Source organism: Dermacentor albipictus, chromosome 7, assembly GCF_038994185.2.
Source record: "Dermacentor albipictus isolate Rhodes 1998 colony chromosome 7, USDA_Dalb.pri_finalv2, whole genome shotgun sequence".
NCBI lineage: Eukaryota > Metazoa > Arthropoda > Arachnida > Ixodida > Ixodidae > Dermacentor > Dermacentor albipictus.
The window spans coordinates 100471416-100491681 of NC_091827.1; the positions used below are offsets into that span (position 1 = coordinate 100471416).

General features: G+C 43.5%; 2 protein-coding genes across 2 annotated transcripts; both read right to left on the reverse strand.

Moving 5' to 3' along the window:
* Nucleotides 1-349: 349 nt before the first annotated feature.
* On the reverse strand, nt 350-20222 carry LOC135917222 (flavin reductase (NADPH)). Its single transcript, XM_065450758.1, has 5 exons — nt 19944-20222; nt 11133-11294; nt 9446-9535; nt 6985-7116; nt 350-2791 (listed from the first exon to the last, which is right to left on the reverse strand). Exons 1-5 carry the CDS (start codon nt 20026-20028, stop codon nt 2640-2642), a joined length of 621 nt encoding a protein of 206 aa, XP_065306830.1. The 5' UTR covers nt 20029-20222; the 3' UTR covers nt 350-2639.
* Nucleotides 17709-19131, reverse strand: LOC135917221 (methylglutaconyl-CoA hydratase, mitochondrial). Its single transcript, XM_065450757.2, has one exon. It carries the CDS (start codon nt 18704-18706, stop codon nt 17771-17773), a length of 936 nt encoding a protein of 311 aa, XP_065306829.1. The 5' UTR covers nt 18707-19131; the 3' UTR covers nt 17709-17770.
* Nucleotides 20223-20266: the final 44 nt, after the last annotated feature.

Consider the following 20266-nt stretch of genomic DNA (forward strand, 5'->3'; position numbering starts at 1 on the left):
TTGATCTAGCATAATAATGACATAACTTGGCCTAAGAAAGTGGGGAGCTAGGGCAGTTGGTACATGTGGCAAACAGAAAAAAAGAAAACAGCGGTTAATACAAAATCACTGCGTCTGTATATTTGTCTCCCGCAATAAATGTTAGTTGCCAGTCCAGCCTTGCCCTGCCATTTTCTTCGCCTTGTTTTTGTCTTTACCACTGGTTTTCCCATTTTATATCATACGGCCCAGTGCTGCTAAGAGTTACTCTCAGGTGGATAACAACGATTCCCTTTTAACTTGTGAGGCTAAGTCTGCAAAAGCCGTTGCCAAGCAGAGCATGCCTAAATGAGTGTGGACTTGCATTCACTCAGTGTTTCGAGCTGTTTATTAAACACAAGCATGGGTAATATTGCACTCACTAAAATTGTGCTCACGCCTGTTGCTCAAGAAGTAAAGACACTCGATGCAACACTAAAAATACACGTGCACTAATGCCAGCAAATTCATATGCATTCCAATCGTGCTGCAGCACAAAGCAGCAATGCTCCAGCAGTGCCGAAGATGTCCTCAAGATAGAAAGAGACAAACAGGTCTTCCACCCTGCTCATATTATGCAATGATTTACAAGCTCGCCAAACTTTTGCCCATGCTCCAGCAAGTTGCCATTAAGGGCATGGTATAAAAGAATGGCAAACATGCCAGTGTTATTAACACACGCAGCTCCACTTCACAGCAGTAAAAATAAATTGCCAGAAACGCCTAAATATCCTAAATACTACTCCATCTCTTGAAAATTCTGCAAGGAATGTGTCAGTGTCAAGAATCATTCGTTTTTAACAACATATGAGAATTTATGTTACTGGGTTTGGCACAGTCAACTTTACATATAGAAGTGCACTGAGGCAGAAAAACCTAGAACAATGTGTATTCAATGGAACAACATTTATCAGCATCAGTAGAAGGTTCACATAATGAGCCCGGAAAATTTGAAAGACGATCTGGGAGTTTTCAAATGCAATAACATTATCATCGTCGCTACAAGATCAGCACTGTTGCATATAAAAAGATTTTGCATTGTGCATCTGTGCATTTGAAGCCAGATTTGAGTCAAAATAAAGATTCATTTCAAGACCAAAATGGAAGTACAATGAGCTACAGGGTAGCCACATGGCTACACAACATAATAACACATCATTAGCTTGTAATATGCAAATTTAGGCTTAGTCACGACTAGAGTTGGGATTTCCGAGACGTGTCCCGCTTTCGACAAATGTCCAAATACATAATAGCGTCGGGTACAAACAAACATCTACGAAACAGACTGCAAATTGTTTTCGGCGACGTTGTTATCCCAAACTGTGCCAAATTCACGTTGGATGTCCCGCAAAATTACAAATTGCACCTTTTGCCCATACATTCTATATGTCTGTACATTGAGCACAGCTCAGTTTATATATCCCATATACGAGAAACAAAAGCAGTATCTCTGTGTTCCTTATAGCCTACACCTTGGTTCCTAGCATTCTTATGAGCAGCCACGTAACATGCAAAAAAACACGGCAAGGTGTGAAACTTTGCAAAAAAATGTTGAAGCTGACAACTGCCACCACGAGGGGGCTGCGAGAAAGTTTAACCAGCCACACACTTCCCCGTGAGCTACACAACATTGAGTTGTATGAATTTCTACCGAGTGCGATTGGGAGGCTCGAAAGCAGGGCTTGGTGTAGAGGCACAGTTTTAAATTTTGAATTCTGTGGCAGAAAAGTTGGACGATCCGGCCAAAGAAAAGCTTTCCAAAGTCACACGAGAAAAACTCCTGACATACAATGGGTGCACTTGTAGGAACACCGAATTGCGATCCCGACTAGGACTCGGAATGAGCTCTTGGGTTTTTCACCTCTTCTGTCTGTAGAAGTGGAGTGCCCATTCTCCAACTTCAAGAATCTCAACAAGGAAAGGATGCAGACTGTGCGAGCAGACACTCGAGACGATCTTAACAATTTCCTTCGATGGTAGAGACTAGAGCTGCATGTGTGTTGGCTGGCAGAGCATGATAAGCAATATAATACATACGAAAAAAATTAACTGAACCCATTCAGTGCTCCAGGAAATGTCCAGGAACTTGTCACAATTTTATGTCTGTTTCCTGCCCTGATTTTTTCCCAATTTTAGTGATACTCCAGTTCAGTTTAACCCAGTTCTACTGATAACGAAGCCCACTGTAGCACAACATTGAGCCAAGAATAAGCGAACAAACTTAATAAAAAAAATACATAGAATTGTATAATACCGTCATGCACACAAACCAGGTTACCCCATGCAAATATCTAAAATAAACAACACAGATTTGACGAAGAGTGTCCTTAAGTAGGAGGGCATACCGTTTATTGTACTGGCACTTTGGATGGCTGTAGCCACGTCATGCAGGAAAAGCTGAACATACCACTGCAACAGGTAACCACACCCAAGCATAATGGCAGCACAAACAACGTTGCGTTATAGACACACATAGAGAAATATTTCTCTGCACAACAACTGCACCCACACCATGGAAGAAGGTTTGAACATTATATGCGCAATATTACAGTGGAGAGTAAATTGAGCCCAGCAAAATGGGAGGAATGCTTCCGGGAGCAAAGTGTGCCACCGAGACCTGCTCAGGCTGCCGGGTAGCCAATGCCAACACTGTGCCCAACGTGCTCGTCCATGGTGAGGGCCTTGACAAGGATTTCGGCCAGATCGAACTTCGAGATGGCCCGGCCAACCGGAGCGTCATTCACCATCTTGTAGCCACCCCGTGCCGGTTCATCTGCAAGCATGCCCATGTGCACCGGAAGCTGTTCACGGACATCGTTACTATGCTGGGGAGAGCTCTGTTTATCACTGGACGTAAAGTAGTTTATAGCACAGCAAAATGCATAACAGTTTCTTGAGGAAACAGAATTATGTGGAATTCACCACAAGAACAGTTGAACTTTACGCAACTTTGAGGCCCCAACGGCATTTTTCAAGGACTAAAAGCAACAGCTTCTTTGACAGTTAAGAAAAAGTGTTGGTCTCGACAATGCATGAGGTTTTTTTTATAGCACCGGGTGAAAAAAGGACTTAGCAACTGAATGACCACCAGCACCCACCAAGTTGCTGACCATATTGAATCTGCTTGACCTTTGAACTGCTACAAACTTCTGGGCAGATGTCCAAACAAAATAAATAGAGCTTAGGAAAAAATGAAATTATAGGGTTTACAACCATTTCATCAGATTTAAGTGTTATTCAGGAACTTTGAAGCTACAAAAGGATCGAGAGATGGAGCCACCATTCTGTACGACTTTTTCCATCTCCGCAGCGCTCTTCAGTCTGCACACTCTACATTCCTATCTTTATGTGGCTACACCTGTTCTTGTAGCCCGGTGCTTGATAGAACCAGCGAGCACTGGTTTAATAAATATCCAATGTTTTATCGCCCAGTAAAGGAGACAATGAAACACTGAAGATGACATTTTTCTATATAACGGCTTTCAATTACCATAACAAACCCTACTACAGCCGTTGTGTGTCCAATAGCACACATTAGGGCCGGCAACATCAACGGGGAAAGGTAATTCAATTTCAGAAGGCTCCATAAAATTGAGTACTGCTTCTGCCACTGATTCAAACAGAAGCCATCCTATACTATTGGGTCATATTTGCATGAATATAGGTATAATGTCTCCATGGGTGTAACTACTGGGAGGGAACTATCAACAACTAAGAAAATAAATATTAAAGTACAGTGATTTTTAACGTCAACAGTAGTGCAACAGTCATTTGATGTCAGATGTACGAGTATGGCATGATGCTCGATGGATTTTAGACTGTCCACCCCTTCATAGTGCATTTCAATACATAGCCAGGCTGCCTTAATGTTCTTTTAAGAATCCACAGATTTTTTAAAAATCACAAGTTCTGTTTTCTGCTAGATGAACGAATTTCCCTCAGCTAAAATATTACAATATTAGCACATTTTCAACGCTTCCATGATAATTGCGCTAAACTAAAAAAAAATTTTACATACTTTAGAAAGAATCAGAGAGCATGATAAGCAAGTATATACTATATCTACAAGTTGTCCAAGGAGGGTTAACATGTCACATCCGTGGAAACACACATAAAGCTTTGTGGTAATGATGATGTACAGTTGGCAATAAATGTTTCCGGATAGCAAGGTCTGAGAAAAAGCTGAAAAACATTTCCACACCCTGGTATTTGGATTCCTGGCTGGTAATAACTATACGCAAACAACATTGAGATCAGTGTTTTTCCTGCGCATCAGACACAGACAACACAACGGACACACCGTGTGCTGAACCAACAACTGAACTTTAGTTTCCCGAGTGCAGGCTAGGATGCACTATGTGCCAGGAAAACGGAAAAAGAAAACAGAAGCAAGGTGCACAAAAGTGCAATCTGTAGAAAACGTCCAGACGCATTTGTACCTTATTTTGCAATAGGAAATTGGATTCCTTTCTTCACCAGCGGACACACAGACGCACTTGCAACCCCATGTCAAAATTTCATGTACTTCTGCGAGTACTCTTGTCAAGTGTCTCGTTCCCTTTCTCAATTGATGTGCTCGATCCCAAAGAGGCCGGCAGTCACAATCGCAGCAATGCACTCCATGGTGCCCCTTAACAACTCCTTCTACAGTAATATACCTATGCTCCTGAAGACATTCATTTAGGCCCTGCCAAATTTGACCTACATAGTCGTCTTTGCACAATAAAAGTTACAGTAAACTAAGCCTTCACCACATGGCATGAACTTCTCTTTATGCTTGCTGGTGCATCTTTGTCTAGAACCTGAGGTAACGTTAACATGATAGTACAATTTCTTTCGAGTTTTTTCAGGTGCCAAAAATGGGCTTGAGCAGACCCTTTTCAATGCGGTCAAGCCGAGCCCTGCTGTCTCGTGTTGGCCGTGACAGCTGTTGTCACCTGTTGTGCAAGAGAGGTCTTTTGCCTTTCGAACTTCCCATTAAATGCTTCTCCCGAAGATTGTCACTCTCTTCTCAAGTGCCCTGCCTTCTTATGGCCATGAAACACAGACGTGTAAGACCCTGTGGTGCCAATGGAAGTAACAAGCCCGATTCTTCGGAGAGCCCCCTTTCCCTCGGCTTCACTTGATTACAGTGATGTAACGCAGGGATGCCACCAATCAGCTGTCGGACACAGTAAACCAGAGTAGTGACCCGCCAATGGATTTCTCGTGGAAATGTACGGCTGCCCCATCTATCTTACTACCCAGGAAAGAGGCAGGCTGCAAGACAGCTGGTGCAGGTGATTGCCTATGTGCAACTCCTGGAAAGGTCGTCACCAGCATCCTCAACCTGGAACATAGGTGAGCGTGATTTCCTATAGCGAAATAGGCGACATGTTCAGCAGAATGTTTTCTGCTGCCCGCATTTGTTGTATCTCGCTTCTGTTGTCGTTTCCTGTTTTCCTGTTGCATAGATTGCATAGAGTGCACTTATACCTGGGCACAGGAAAATAAAGTTCAGCTATTAGTTCGGCGCTGTGTGTGTGTTCGTACTGTTGTCTGTAGCCAATGCACAGGGAAAAGATCAATTATGCAAAGAACATGCAAGGCTTTATAAACATTATGGCTTTACAGCTATGGTCACAAACCACTTATAAATTTAGTGTTTCTTCAGATTCTGTAGTCTGTAAACTTTTGATGCCAAGTATATACTACCTATAGTTGCTTCATCTACTGTTTTAGTGCATAATAATATTATGAACAGCAAAAACAAGAACAATAATGCTACATTTACTTTATGAACACAATATATGAGGACACTACAATTTATTTTGGCAGCAAATAAAGACAGAAGCTCCTCAATTGAACCACTGTTCCTTTTTTTCTATTTTTTCAACAGCTACAACATGAATTTCTCAGAACAAGACTTTTTTTAGCAGAGCACCTACGGTCCATTCCACTCAGACTGGTGCGTCTCCTAACAATTTGCATGCAGCCGCTCGGTGCTCATGCGTGTGCACATAATGCTCACAGTGACAGCGGAATGTAGAACGCTGCCCATGCTTCGATACGAAGCCGACTGAAGGGAGTGCGAGGGCGCGTCCACTTGGTTCCTGTGTCATCCTACTACAGCCAAACTGACTACACATCAGTGGCGCTTCTGGCAGACATGCTTGTTAAAAAAAAAGCAAAATGGATACAGTTCTCCGCAGCCACTTGAGCACGCGAAATGCGAGCAAAGTGGTGGGTAAGCGACGCTCTGATAAAGATGTCTAATAGCATTAGAGAAATATGAGTGAGTCTCCAGTACAGCCGACCCTCAGTACTGACAGGTGTACATTGTTCTTTTTTTATTCCGCTCACTGCTTTTCACCGGTTAACCAGCATTATAAACTTACTGCTCGGCACAAGCCACGCCTTCCTGTACCAGATAATTTTCTAGTGTTGTCGCCGATTCTATAGAGAAAGAATCTTTGTATAATTACATTGCATGCACGAAGTGAGTAGTGGCGTATATTTTGGAAAATATGCAAGCACCAGCGGTTATGCTAATCTACAATGAGTCACGTAAAAATGGTCAACACAGTTCACTATAGACAGGACTTTTGATGACAAATTGCCTACCACCATCGTTCTTTGGGAGTCTCTTGTGTTTTGGGGGCACAAGTTTGCACAATAAGTAGTTTGTAGATTCGTGACTCGCAGTTTTTTCTATCTTTTTTTTCACCATCATCACAACATGACAATATCACAAATATTGATATACAATGAATGATTGAACATAAAGTAGCGCTAAAATGTTTCTCACATGTAACAAATACTATGTGCTTATGATGAATATCAGATATAATGAAGATATTCTTATGCCTGATGTGAGTTTATTATAATATGGTTACACTGTTGCAACAGTGTTCATTTTCGAACTGATTGAAGCCCAGTATTTCTTATAGTGTACATCCCCCTTTGACGACTACACCATGCATTTACCTGCAATGTGGGGTGGAAAGATGGCGACCCACTCACGGTCACAGGCCTTGAGCGCTTCGTACATGCGCTCGTGGTCCTCAGTCAACGGTACCATCTTTGGCGGTACCTTGGCACGTTCCCAAAACAAGAAAGCTGCATGACATGTTGCACAATGAATTAAACATTTGGTACACAAAAAAAAAGAAAACAAAGAAATAAATAGCAGGCCATGCTTCTTGGGCTCCTTATGAGTCCTAAGCTTGACGAAAATTTTAAAAAATTGGGTTCGCATATTGGGTCAAATTTACTCAAAGATTGGCCTACTTTCCAAAATATGAGTGTTGGATGCATACTTGATGCCAGCTACATACTGAAGAAAAGCATTTTTATGCCTTTCATCACACACGTAACTCCAGGAGGCCCCAATTCAGTCTGACTAGGGGACCTCCTTCCATATATTTTGACCTGTAAAATATTTCCGAAATGAAAATTGATTGATTGGTTAATTGACTGATTCAAAACTTTCAAATTCAGAATTCAAACACATTCAAGTTCCATTCACAAGCCTACTGCAGTGGTCTTCTTGCTATTGAGAGAACAACTGAAAAATGATCAAGGATGCTATGGTCACGGAAGACCACCTAGACCTGGAAGTCAACATTTGGATCAAAGTCGTTTATACCCCGACCATCACAGTTAAAATCAGAATCGTAATTTCATATAGTACATAGAAGTGACTGTAATGATTCAGGCTTTTGCGTCTATCCACAAGTGACTGCCTCTCAAAACACAAGGGCAGTCAGTGAACACCAATTTGAAGATATATTGCTGATCTGTGTAGCACAGCTTTGTAAATCAGTGCAAGAAAATAAGCAAGCATATATGTACTCCCCTGAGCAAAAATATACGAGCCAGGCACTCTGGGATAAAGCCAATTTCCTCCTCTTTATACAAATGTAACTTGAAAGTGGGGACTGCAGTGTTAACTTGGCGTTGCAAACTTTCCATTGCACCTGTGAACGAATAAGTTCAGTTTTTTTAAGAGCATGTGGTCCGTATATTTTTCATCATGCGTGCACATAAATATAGCATGCTCACAACACAGAGTCAACTCCTAATAAATGTGGAGAGCCTCCTAAGCACCGAGGGTGCTCTCTTCATCTGATGACAATTTTTAAGAATGATCTTGCCTGGCAATCAGGCACGGATCCAGGGAGTGCTACGCCCAGATGTCCTGCCCCCCACCTCATATTTGTGCTGTCTATTCTGTCACAAAAAACTGATATGACACACCTTTGATGCATTGTCCATCTACGATCATGAGCTTCATGCTGCTTAGTTGGAAAGCTAAGGATACTCAGTCACCACATCTTACATATTCTAAAGATCTACGTAGTCACATGTACTGGCCATTTTTTTTAGTAGACACTTCGAAGCAAGCACAGAAAGAAAGAAGAAAAGAAAGTGATCTTTCTCCTGAGAAATAAGTGGACGTCTTTTCTCAAATCCTCCTATAACCACATAAAAGCCTGTCATTTTCTCCAAATGCTTCACATGTATACACAAAGGCTGTTTATTTTGCAATTAAAACTGCTAAAACTCCTGGGGTTTTGCCAGCCAATACCACAACCTGATTACGAAGCGCACTGTAGTGGAGGACCTTGGACTAATTTTGACCAACTGGGTTTGCTTGATAACATAGCACATATTGGGCACATATTGACGTTTTGTTGTCACGTGGCGATTGGTTTTTTACAATCCATTTCGGTGCATTTTTATGCTTTGTATTTTAGATTATATGTTTGCAATCGCCATCGGTCTATACACGTGTCAGCTATCCTTTGAACGATTCGGATGCATTTTGTTTGCCCATTTTATTCGTTTTTCATGTAAGCATATCTTCATTTGGTTGATAGGCACATGTATATTAACTGTACTGACACCATGCAATGTATTCTGATGAAGGCCGGACCCCGGCCGAAACGTCAATAAACCACTTCATACGCGTGTCTGCTTTGCTGTGTATGTATGTATGTATGTATGTATGTATGTATGCATGTATGTATGCATGCATGTATGTATGCATGCATGTATGTATGTATGTATATATATATATATATATATATATATATATATATATATATATATATATATATATATATATATATATATATACACGTCGGTTACAAATTTAGTCCCATTTTGTCTTCAAGTTACTGTTGAAATTGCATATCGGTTGTGTAGTGCTGTATTTTTCTTCATTAGTGTAATACTTGGTGCGCCAGCCTGTGTGAATAAATAAATGTGTTCACCTGGACTTTCTCATACTTATACCAACATGTAAATTCTAGTTTGAATAAGAGGGCTCACAAATGAATTTGCTGCCGTGTGCCTGTACATGGCCAAAAATAGCTCAAAGCACAGAAATAAGAATTCCACTGCGGTTACATGAGCAGCACACAAAGCATATGTAATGACTTACACGATACACAGACCGAGATGCGCTTTATCCCGTGGTCAGACATCGACTGCAGGATATTCTTCAGTCCATCAGACAGAGCTGTAGTGGGGCCTGGAAAAGCACCGCAACTGTATAGGCAAATGTACTTCCAATGGCTCTTTTTTAAAAGCATAACAAAGACACTGAATAATATGTTTTTAATGTCAAATTGGTGCCTCGGGGTAGGAATGGAGCATCGGGCTTCCACAGTCAAGGTTTTCATTTGAACCCCCAAAACATATGCCACCATGTCTGATGACTTGGATGATATGTAACAGTTTACATAAACTTGCTTCTAGTACTCGTCTTGCCGAGAGCAAGTCTTGAGCTTCCTGTTTCCTTCTGCTGCAGTTTAAGCATTTGTGCGCATGATTTGTTTTTGCAAGTTCTGTCCAATGGTGGAGGGGAAGCATAATCGATGCGGCTCCAATCCAGCTCGGCGCACCGCGTGTTTCTTAACATGACCACTTTGGTGAAGGCACTACCATGTTTGACGGCATGTTCGGCATGCTGCTTCCCATTAGCTGTGGGGGTAAAAATCATTCTACATCTCTTGTAATGCCTGCATGCAGTCAATGCTTGTAGCCAAAACTAACGTGTCCGTTTTGCTTTGAGCTGGCCAGTCAGTACAAGTGTCCACCTAGTGAACATGTCCATTTCTGACACCCGTTGACCATCCCTGGCCTGTGTGCCATAAAATCCCGTACATCATCATGTCCATTTCGTCTGCCGCTGAAGTGCTGATAGCCTGGGGAGGGTGCCTGTCTCCTTCTGACACGTACACCTGTCCAGCCAATCAGAACTTCAGCAGCAGATGAAATGGACATATCCGCTAGGTAGACACTTACAGAATACCCCCCCCCCCCCTCGGTTAATTTTGCTTTGGAAGATTTGAGTATCCTGTTGTCAAACCGAGTTGGACAAGCTCAGAACGTCCACTTAGTTTTTCTTCTACTACATTGACTGCTGCAAAAACAGTGTTTGAAATTCATGGTTATTTTGCTTTTTCTTTTACTACATTGATGTCAGCCCTTTAATGTCAGCATCTCGAAGGCCGCATTGCATAGTCTGTGTTCTACAACACAGATGGCAGCAATTTGTCAGTGCTCAAAAACTGTTTCTGTAATAAGCTTTTTGCACCTTTTGCCAGATTTCGAACAATGGCGTCAGCCACTGACAGCTAGCATGTGAGTCCCGCGTGCAAAAAAAGCTGCTGCTAGACTCTTTCCTTGGTGAAAAATTTTGATTTGCAGATTAGTCAATATTGAAACAGGGTAAAATAAAGGATTTTTCTTTGTTTCTAACAGTACCATTTGTAGCAATGACAAGTATATGTATATATTCCATAGTGAAGAGGTAAAAGAAGGTTCTAACCCTTAAAACATGAAGCAGATTGGATGGAAAAAAGCTTTAGAAAAGTTTTCGATGGACTGAAGTTTGAAACAAAGCCTTAAAAGTTTTCTTAAAAATTAGCTAGTATGCCATGACCTAATTTACATCCAGGGGTGGTCACAAAGCTGGCAAAGCCATGCCAGTCAGAAATCGATGATTGATGACATTGTTTAAAAAGGTGTGTCTGCTTGTTTTACTGAAACAAGATAGACGTGGCAACCCTAGGCTTAACAACACCCTGACTGCCTGTCGTCGCCGAAGCAGCAATAGCACCCACTTGTGTCGTTCCTTGTGCCGAGGACCACGACGATGCCATCCTGGCCCTTGACAGCCTTGTCGACGTCCTCCTTCTTCAACACGTCACCCACAACCACGTGTTGAGCTGTGGTTTCCGTGGGCAGCCGAGAGGCATCTCTCACGAGTACAGTCACCTCGTACCCTGCAGCAAGACATTACAGAAGTGGCACACACAAGGACTGCAGAAGCATACTTTGAGTACGGGTAAAAGAGCCGAGGCTCACTTCACCCGTGCATGCCTTAGGACTGACCTTAGCAGTGTTGGCGGGGCAGACACTACCCCTCCACCTCCCCTCTCCTGATATGTAACATGTGGGAAGAGCACTGGGACCCCTGGCAACTGTCCTTAGTGGTTGTTGGGTGACTGCACTATGGTTTAAACAGCGTGCAAACGAAACACTGCAGTGCTGCCTTTTCTCGAGAACTCTGGTGTCTGTTCACTACCTGCTCCTTTGTTGACAATAAAGAGTTACTATGCACACAGCAGTCTACACATCGTTAAATAATACTGACATGACCATTTAGACTTCTAATCTTTTTACATTAAATGAAGACAAGCCCTCTAAACACTAGAAAAAAGAAGGCAGGTGTCAGGGTACCCCTAGTTATGAACTATAATATTAGCTTCTACCAGCGAATTTCAGTTTCAATGCCCAGAAAGCAGATATGCATCATGATACATTGGCTTGCTCCATTCCCATGATTGCCGTTGCTGCCCCATGCGAGCACAGACATAAAATATTTATTAATATCTTTAGGAGCAACATCATACGTAACCTTATTGCAGCTCGAGATCAGTAGTAGAGTTTGTTCCATCCTGATAATGTTGATGACACCAGGGCTGGTGTTCCGAGACAAACTTTGGTGTCATAATGAGACATCTTACAAGTGTTTCCCTACCTTTAGACTTGCTAAGTGCCGTCTTTTTATGCAAGAAGAGCGAGAGCCTCTGCAAGTTGGAAAATACTATGTGCGAGTACTCCTTCAAGAGTAAAGACTTAAGGGTGCTGTATGTTGGACCAAACTGAACATTGTCGCCATCCATGTGGACCTTGAACCTCACATTGAATGTAAATAATCTCTTCATTCGCAAATTCAAAGAGCTTTCAGATACTTCATGCCAACAAGATGACGAAATGAAAGCTATGACAGCTTTAATCCCAGTTGTGGCGAACATAAATGACTAAAACTCCTATAGTAGACCACACAGCATCAACCAGGAAGCCAGGCATTTCCAGGTATGCCACTAAATAATTTGCACTCATATTATGATCACACATGGCGTTCAGCAGTGGAATATTAATTAGTATAATTATGTGGTTATTGCACCAGTGTTTCTTTCTCCAAAATAAATTTGAAATACACATTTGCTGCAGTTGATGTGAACCTGCAATTTAGTCTTGTTTGTACAAACAGCTGTCAGAATGGCTGTGAAAAACGCAAGTAAACATCATGTGATATCATGTCACTAAGACTCCTCAGAATTATCCTGATAATGTATGATGATATATGTTCCAAAGCTTCCTCCATATGTAGACAAACTGCTGATGTGTACATAATTCTGAAATGAGCATTCAGTTAACCACACTTTATGCTGCGAAGTGTAATGACAAAACATTGCCAATTTTGACCAAATAGGGTATGAACATTCTTCTATAGGTTGTTCACTATTTCAAACTTGTTTGAAAAGTATTTGATATTTAATGCACTGATGTTCTGATTACAAGCACATTGAAAAATGGCGTGCTGACGAGTATTCACTGGAAGAATGCATTTCGGCACAAATTTTAGAGACATTTCTTGAAACTCGTGCTATGAAAGAATTGCTGTTAAGTGAACATCACTTTCTTTGATTTCACAAGGTACATGCGTCTTAAAGTGCATAAGTACAAAGTTAATTGGTAAACATCGGTTAATTAGTTGACATCTCTCTGCAGTTTGTCTTGCAAGTATAATAGTGTCTGTCGTTAATCTCTAACTAATTCAGCAGATGGGACGGAGTTATGATAGCTACCATAGAAGATAAGTCTGTTTCCATTAAAATAGATGAACAGGTATACCTGTCATGGAAGTATGGTCATTGATAGAGCTGCAACACTATTCTTTTAAAGGTGCCATGCATGCTGCTGTGACATTTGTTGTGATTGTTGTTCAATTGAGTCTCCTGCAGCCTCCTGTAGTTTAAGCCTGCATAGCCACATTTACATAGTTTAGTTGAAAGCCAAGATGTTAAAAGTGAGTGCCACATCCAGCGAGTACCATCAGGTGGTACTAGAAAATCACTTTAAAATTGGCGCTGCCTGGCAAATGACAACATCCATAAAACTGTCATTATGACTTTCACTAATAAAGTGACACCTTCTGTTTTTACTTACAGAATTAATAAAACTCCCATTCAGAGCATTAGTGAATTAGTGAGCGTTAGTCGTGTTTCCACACCCAGTTTGTCTTGGTCCAAACACATAGATTTAATATCCTCAAAGGCACTGAAAAAGTTAGGCAATCTGGGCCACACATTGACCACAGCCCTACGGGATACTAAAGTACTGATGTTTAACTCTCTAATCTGGCCTCTACTAGAGTATGCTTCTCCAACCTGGAATCCGCATAAACAAATGTGACATTAATCAAATCAAGGCTATACAAAGGAAAGCGATTTGCTTCGTATGCCGTAGGTTGAACAGGTATTTTTCAACTTCTACAGCGCTTTCATTCCCAAACTTGCAAGCACTCTCAGATCGTTGACGCACAGGAACACTGAAGTTACTGTACTGCATATTAACTCCTCTTGCTGGATTTCTCCAGATAACTACCTAACTACTGATAAACTAATACTAGAAATCACCATCAGCTGAACATCGCACCTTATTTTGTCGACACCTTTAAATGCTGTTTCTTTCCACGTGTAATTGAATATTGGAATTCTTTGCCTGGTACTATTTGTTCTCTTCCTTTAAACTTATCTTTAGGGACTATTGAAAAGGTAGTTAGTATTTTAATTCAGTCTGTGCTGTTCATATTGCCTCTATTATTTGTCATTGTTCTGTGTTTCACTTACCCCTGCAAGAGCCCAATAGGGCTGCAGCATGCACAAAATTATTTTAAAAAAAAGAATAACTGTATAGGTTGCCGACTTGGACTGCACCCACAGCAAGAGTTGGGTGCATGTGCATAATACAATGGAAAATAAACCTTCACAGGTGTATGCCAATACAAGCAACTCGTAACTCAAAGATAGCAAAGCGACTTCTCACACTGTTCAGATGTTCTAGAGGTCTACCTTGCCACTGCCATGAATCTACTGAAGACTTTGCAAACACTTCGATATATCCAGTGCGAGCTTTGAACAAGCTCAAACTGGATATATTTTATTTGTCCTCACAGTAGAGGAATATAAAACAAATAAAATAAGTCCAGTGCAAGCTTATTCAAATGCTTCATTATATCCAAGCTTAGTGTTTCTGTACTCTACACTATATCCAAAGCATTTTCCTATGTGCTGTGCCTGCCATAGCAATGCTGGTGCCTGGCTACAGATTCCAACGGCCTGGCAGAGCTAAGCTTCTGGCTGTTCTCAATAGTGACGGTTCATTACTGATGCCATCTGAACATTCTCACCAATACCCTGGTCACGTGGCTGCTTTCAGGTTCCAATGTAGGCAGTGTTGCTGGTGTTCTCTGGTTGGTATTCGATACCAACAATGCTGCCACATGAAAGCTTTTGTGGACAACCCCCTTAAAGGGCCCAGTCAAGTTTGTTCTTTCTCCTTAAGTTGGTCAGATCTCTTCAAGGCTATAATAGGCGTCAATCAAGCAGGAGGCAGGTCGGAGGTAACAAACTTGGAGATATATTGCTGCGAAAATATTTACACACTCAAATGTAGGGTTTGCAGTAGAACACTCACAAATAACACACAACAGCACCTAACTCTTCTACTTTTTGCTAAGTTAGAGCCTAGGAAAAATGTCATAACATACGACCAACCGAGTTTCACTGTTTGACCACCAGGAGGCTATGGCCCAGACTAGCGTTGCATCCTCTAAAGTCTTACTGATCTATTAGTTTAGCTATTACAGCCTAGAGTAAAAGGAGTGCATTCCAGACAGCCTTTAAATACACTTCAGTGAACAATGAAAGGGGGAGGTGGCAACTGCTGCCCTGCCTCAACATTCCGCTAACCAATGCGGTTACAACTGAACTTAAGCCACCATCTACTGGGTTATGCCTAATCTCGTTAGCAGAGTTGTTAGACTTTGGAGAAACCTTTGGCACTCTCTCCCATCATGGCTCTCTCTCTCTTTTTCCCACACCCTGAGCGATTCCTCGCTGCACAGGTGCCTGCAATTTCTGTCGTCACATTTCTGCGTAATTTATCTGCAGGCCCACTTTCATAGAATACCAGAAGTAACACTTGCACCAGCAGTTCACAAGCACGCAGTCAAAGCAGCGTCGTCAAATCCTATGCTGTCACTATGTTGGCCTCTATGAGCTTTTCACAAGTGGGCTGTTCTATCCGGGAATGATTGGCACGATCTCTCTCCAGGTCATACACTGCGTAAAACATGCTTGCTATTGTGGGTCCTTTGCTGTAGGCATGTAGACCTGACAAAGGGTGTGTGCAATCATCAGCCCGTACTTTTGGTGACAGTGTCAATACTCCCAAATTCTTGGCTAGGGATCTATAGGTAATTACCCCTGCATTCGAGTGCTTCACGCACAGTCAATTACCGTGCAGAGAGAGCCGAGAAAGTGCTTCTGTGCTTAGTACACCATGCCGCCTATTCCGCATGCTTGAGAGATGAGCGGCTTAGCAGGCCCCTAAACCACCTCGAGCTTAAAAATGAGAGGCTGATGGGTACTAGCATTCTTTTGAACATGTGGGCGCAAGAATTATTTTAAATGGTGCAGTACTAGCGAAGTTACAGGTGTTGGATAACTGAGTATGTGGCCACCATTTCTGGCTCTCCATTGCTACTACCCTCTCTACTTGTGCTCCGTCTCCCTTGCTGCATATGCTCACACAGTACAGTGAAAGCTGCGGGTTGCATCAGCATGCCAGAATAAAGGCTCCTTCATTGTCTGCCCCTAATTGTCATCAGCATGAAGCTGACTGACTGGAAGCTTCATGAAAGGCACTGTACAGTGGTGCACAGTGGTTGAGCTCCTCTCCATTCCTGGAACAAACAGTCAAATCTTGTCCATGTTGCCGCTGTCGTCCCTCGACAACCTACCAATCAGCAGAATTTACCCCTAGTGATGTCACCGGGAGCACCCTGTTAACATCACGATGCCCGTAGGAGGCACCGGAGAGGCCAGGGGTGGATGTTCCCATGGCACACAGCCGCTTCTGGCAGAAATGATGATCACAGCATTCTCTGCCACATATGTGCATTTGTTTGAAATTAGTAAAAAAAATTTAAGAGGTAGCTTAGGGGCCCTTTAACAGTTTTGTTGACTCCTTGCAGCTGAAAGAACGGTTCAGATCCAAGAGACTTCACCTCTCCATTCACTGATGCGATTCAATTTTGCACCTGCCCCCATGTCTTCTCAGGCACTGCTTTGGATTTGGCAAGCAAATGGATTCAGGTTACAAGTTTAACTCAACAGATGGCAAAAAAAGTATGAGAAAAAGTAACTTCACCAACACCACACAGTAGAATAAAAGAAAGGGAGGAACAGGTCAGGGATTTTCCATAGCTATGCCTTTCACAGGTGAAAATTCTAACACAATGCTCTACATACTTTCACTTTACAGATCATCCATTCATTCAAAAGTACGACCATGAGGCTGCCTGAAATGAGGTTGCCAGTACCAAGCTCAGAAAGGCATTCCAAGCTCAGTGGTTCACAAGAAGTACTTAATGTCCATATGCAACGATCAGGAATTGACTTACAAATTATGTATGCAAACACTCACTACATGTTCCCGAAGAAAGTGCGATCAGCAGAATGTTTTTTGATAAGTTCTCAGCCATAGTTATAGAAACTAAGTGCATGTTGGATGGTACCATAGTTTGTCTCAATGTTAATGCAAACGATACTTTACAAGTGTCATGACGGAAAAGTAATTGAAACTGAATGCCAAAATTTGTGCAAGGCAATGCGACGACTTCATGACATGCTGGTGTTAACAGCGCAAAACATAGACGAGACGAGAAGATGACACCACGAGCGCTTGTGCTGTTGTCTTCTCGTCTCATGTCTCGTCTACATTTTGCACTGCTAACACCAGAATGGAAAGCCAACAAGCCCAAGCTGCTATTGTAGTGAAATACATTTCATGACATCGTGTTTCCCCTCAAGTGCAGTAGTACACTGGCCCACAAAGGCATAACATATACAGTGCACCCTTTGATTGCATGCAGAGTCGCTATGTGGTTGCATGTTGCAGTAATCTATAATCACAAGTCATTGATGTTCCTTGTCACCTTGAACGAACTGGTAGTAGTGCTGCCAATCATCTTGGACTACGTTGCTAAGAGCGTTACCACTGGTCGCATGTCTTGCACATGCCAACGGTGATGCAAGAATAAGCGAGTGCACATAACACATACGTAACAAACAAGATTACCGGTTTTTATTTCCTGCACAACCATTGGCAGCGCACAGATGCCACCTCACTCCCCGACGTAGTTGGGCTTCCTCTTCTCTTTGAAAGCGTTCAGCCCCTCAACCCGGTCCTTAGACTGCGTCACTTGTACGTAGTACGCCTTTTCATAGTCGAGTCCGTTGCTAATAGGCACGTCCATGCCTTTGTTAATGGCCAGTTTCGCCATCCTGAGGGCGATGGGTCCCTGTGGCCTTATCTCCTCGGCTAACTGCAGAGCCCGCTGAAACGCGGCGTTCCCTTCCTTGTTCTGTTCGGCCACGTAGTTCACCAGTCCGATGTCCTCGGCCTGCTCGCCGTCCAGGACTCTGCCGGTGAAGATGAGCTCCTTCGCCTTGGCTCTCCCGACCACGCGGGGTAGCCGCTGGGTGCCCCCGGCGCCGGGTATGATGGCCAGGGTGGTCTCGACCAACCCCATCTTGGCAGAGTTGGAGGCTACGCGCAGGTCGCAGGCCAGGGCTATCTCGAGTCCGCCTCCGAGAGCGGCACCGTCCAGCGCCGCGATGGTCGGCACGGGCATTTCTTCGAGGGCGACCGTCGCGCCACGGATTCGGGCGACGAAGGGTGCGACCTCGCGGAGAGGCATGGCCGCGCGCTCCTTGAGGTCGGCGCCGGCGCAGAAGACGCCCGGCACGAGACTTCGCACGATGAGGACCCGGAGGGAGTCGTCGTACCTGAGGCAGTCGAGAGTCGCCTCGAGCTGCTTGAGGAACACCTTGCCGATGGCGTTCTTGGCCCGCGGTCGGTTGAACCCGACGACGGCGATTCCCGACTGCTCGCCGGTCAGCTTCTCGACGACGACCTCGTCCGACGAAGTGGGGAAGCTGGAGGCCTCGGCGGGTTGTTGCTGCGAGAGGTACCGGCGCGCTCCGCTACAGCAGCCGATGCCGACGCGGGCTGCCGGTCGCTGCAGCAGCAGCGTGCGGACGAGGAGAGTCGACACCATCGCGCTCGTCGAGATCGTCCCTCTGTTTGCACGTAGTCGAGAGCCTCGTCGTCTATACGAAAAATCTACGCTCACGCCTCCTCGGAAGATACGAAAGCAGCCGACCACGCCACTCGCCGCTGCTGCCACAGGAAGACGACAATGCCACAACGCAAAGCCAATAGCCACAGACAAAGCCCCAAAAACTACCCCGCTGTTCTGCACGTCGCTGATACAGCCTCAGAGATCTCGCATCCAACAATCTCGAATTCTGAGAAAATGGCACCAAAAGCGGCAACGCCTCCCGCTACTTTGTGTGTCCGAGGCATGGTCGGTGGCTACGCTCGAACTTGCTTCGAGATCGAGAGCGCGTGTGAACAGTTACAGCCGTTTTTATTTTCTTCTGTTTATGAAAGATCTAACAGAAAGTTCCACACATCTCTGGCTGGCAAGCGATGGGGCGGGGAGGGCGGTGGGGAGGAGATGCGACATGTACTACAACATTTATGTCAACGCACGTGACTCAAGGGAGGGGAGGAACCCTGCTAGTAGCTGCGTTTCTTTTTATTCATTCTTTAATGCCAAATCAATAGTTATGAAATTAAGGCTTTAGCTCTCGTCTAGGAAACGGGTAAAACGCAGATAGTGGCAACCTTGGAACGCCGAGAAGGAAGTGGACGTTAAAATCGGGTACACTGGTTATGCACACAAAACGGCCAGGCGGTGATCACATCGGTTAGTTTTCACTTGTTTTGATGTGCACATATATATTTCTTTTTCAGCAGATGCATACAGAGCTGCATGCTGCGAGAGGCCGGCATATGTATGCAATTCACGCTCAAAGCCCGATACGAGCGACACAATTAGTTCGGCCGAGGTCAGGCGTACCGGACGAAATAGTCGCGCAGCTTATAAAGCCACGTCGCATATGTAAAGTGACGGGTGTACTAGGGGCATTGCTAGGGGACATGGTGGTTGTATGTAAGTACTGAAAGCAATATATAGGCCCGGCTATAGAAGCTACGAAAATAGTGACAAAATCATTGTTGCGGCACACATCATAAACTTCCACCACAATATTGCGCCTAACGGCAACAATGTTAGAGTGCGTAGTACCCAAAAAGCATGCGCAAGCTTGAATTAACCAACCAAAGATACTTTTCCGAGTTAGTACATATTCGAAACGAGGACACTCACAGCGCGAAGACAGAATGTGCCGGTTGAGTTATGATAGTGATCAGAAAACCGCATCAGTTACCTTTCTTCAAGGCGTAGTCAAGCACGGCTTGTCCTGTGAAACCAGTTGATCCGAATATAGCAACTTTTTTCATCGTAGGAGCCATGTCGCGCGCGAGCTTTCGCGATACGTGCAACCGAACTTGTTGAGTACTTCCACCTGCCCCGCGTTTGCGCTGCAGACGATAAACGTGTGTCACGTGCCGATCAGAAAGCCGCCATAAAAGCGTAGCCACGGCAAAGTTAAAAAATAGAGTAAAAAAATTGTAAGCGATAATTTAAACTTGTATTGGTACTTACTATGGTTTCTGTCACATTGGTGAAAAAAAAATGGAGAACAATTTC

Bases quoted from the DNA above. Each gene is read 5' to 3' on its own strand.
- LOC135917222 (XM_065450758.1), bottom strand. From the start codon at position 20,028: ATGGCTCCTACGATGAAAAAAGTTGCTATATTCGGATCAACTGGTTTC. The intron at 11,295-19,943 runs GTAACTGATGCG...GTCTTGCTGCAG, and splicing joins TGACTACGCCTTGAAGAAAG to GGTACGAGGTGACTGTACTC. The intron at 9,536-11,132 runs GTGGGTGCTATT...GTGCTTTTCCAG, and splicing joins CGGCACAAGGAACGACACAA to GCCCCACTACAGCTCTGTCT.
- LOC135917221 (XM_065450757.2), bottom strand. From the start codon at position 18,706: ATGGTGTCGACTCTCCTCGTCCGCACGCTGCTGCTGCAGCGACCGGCA.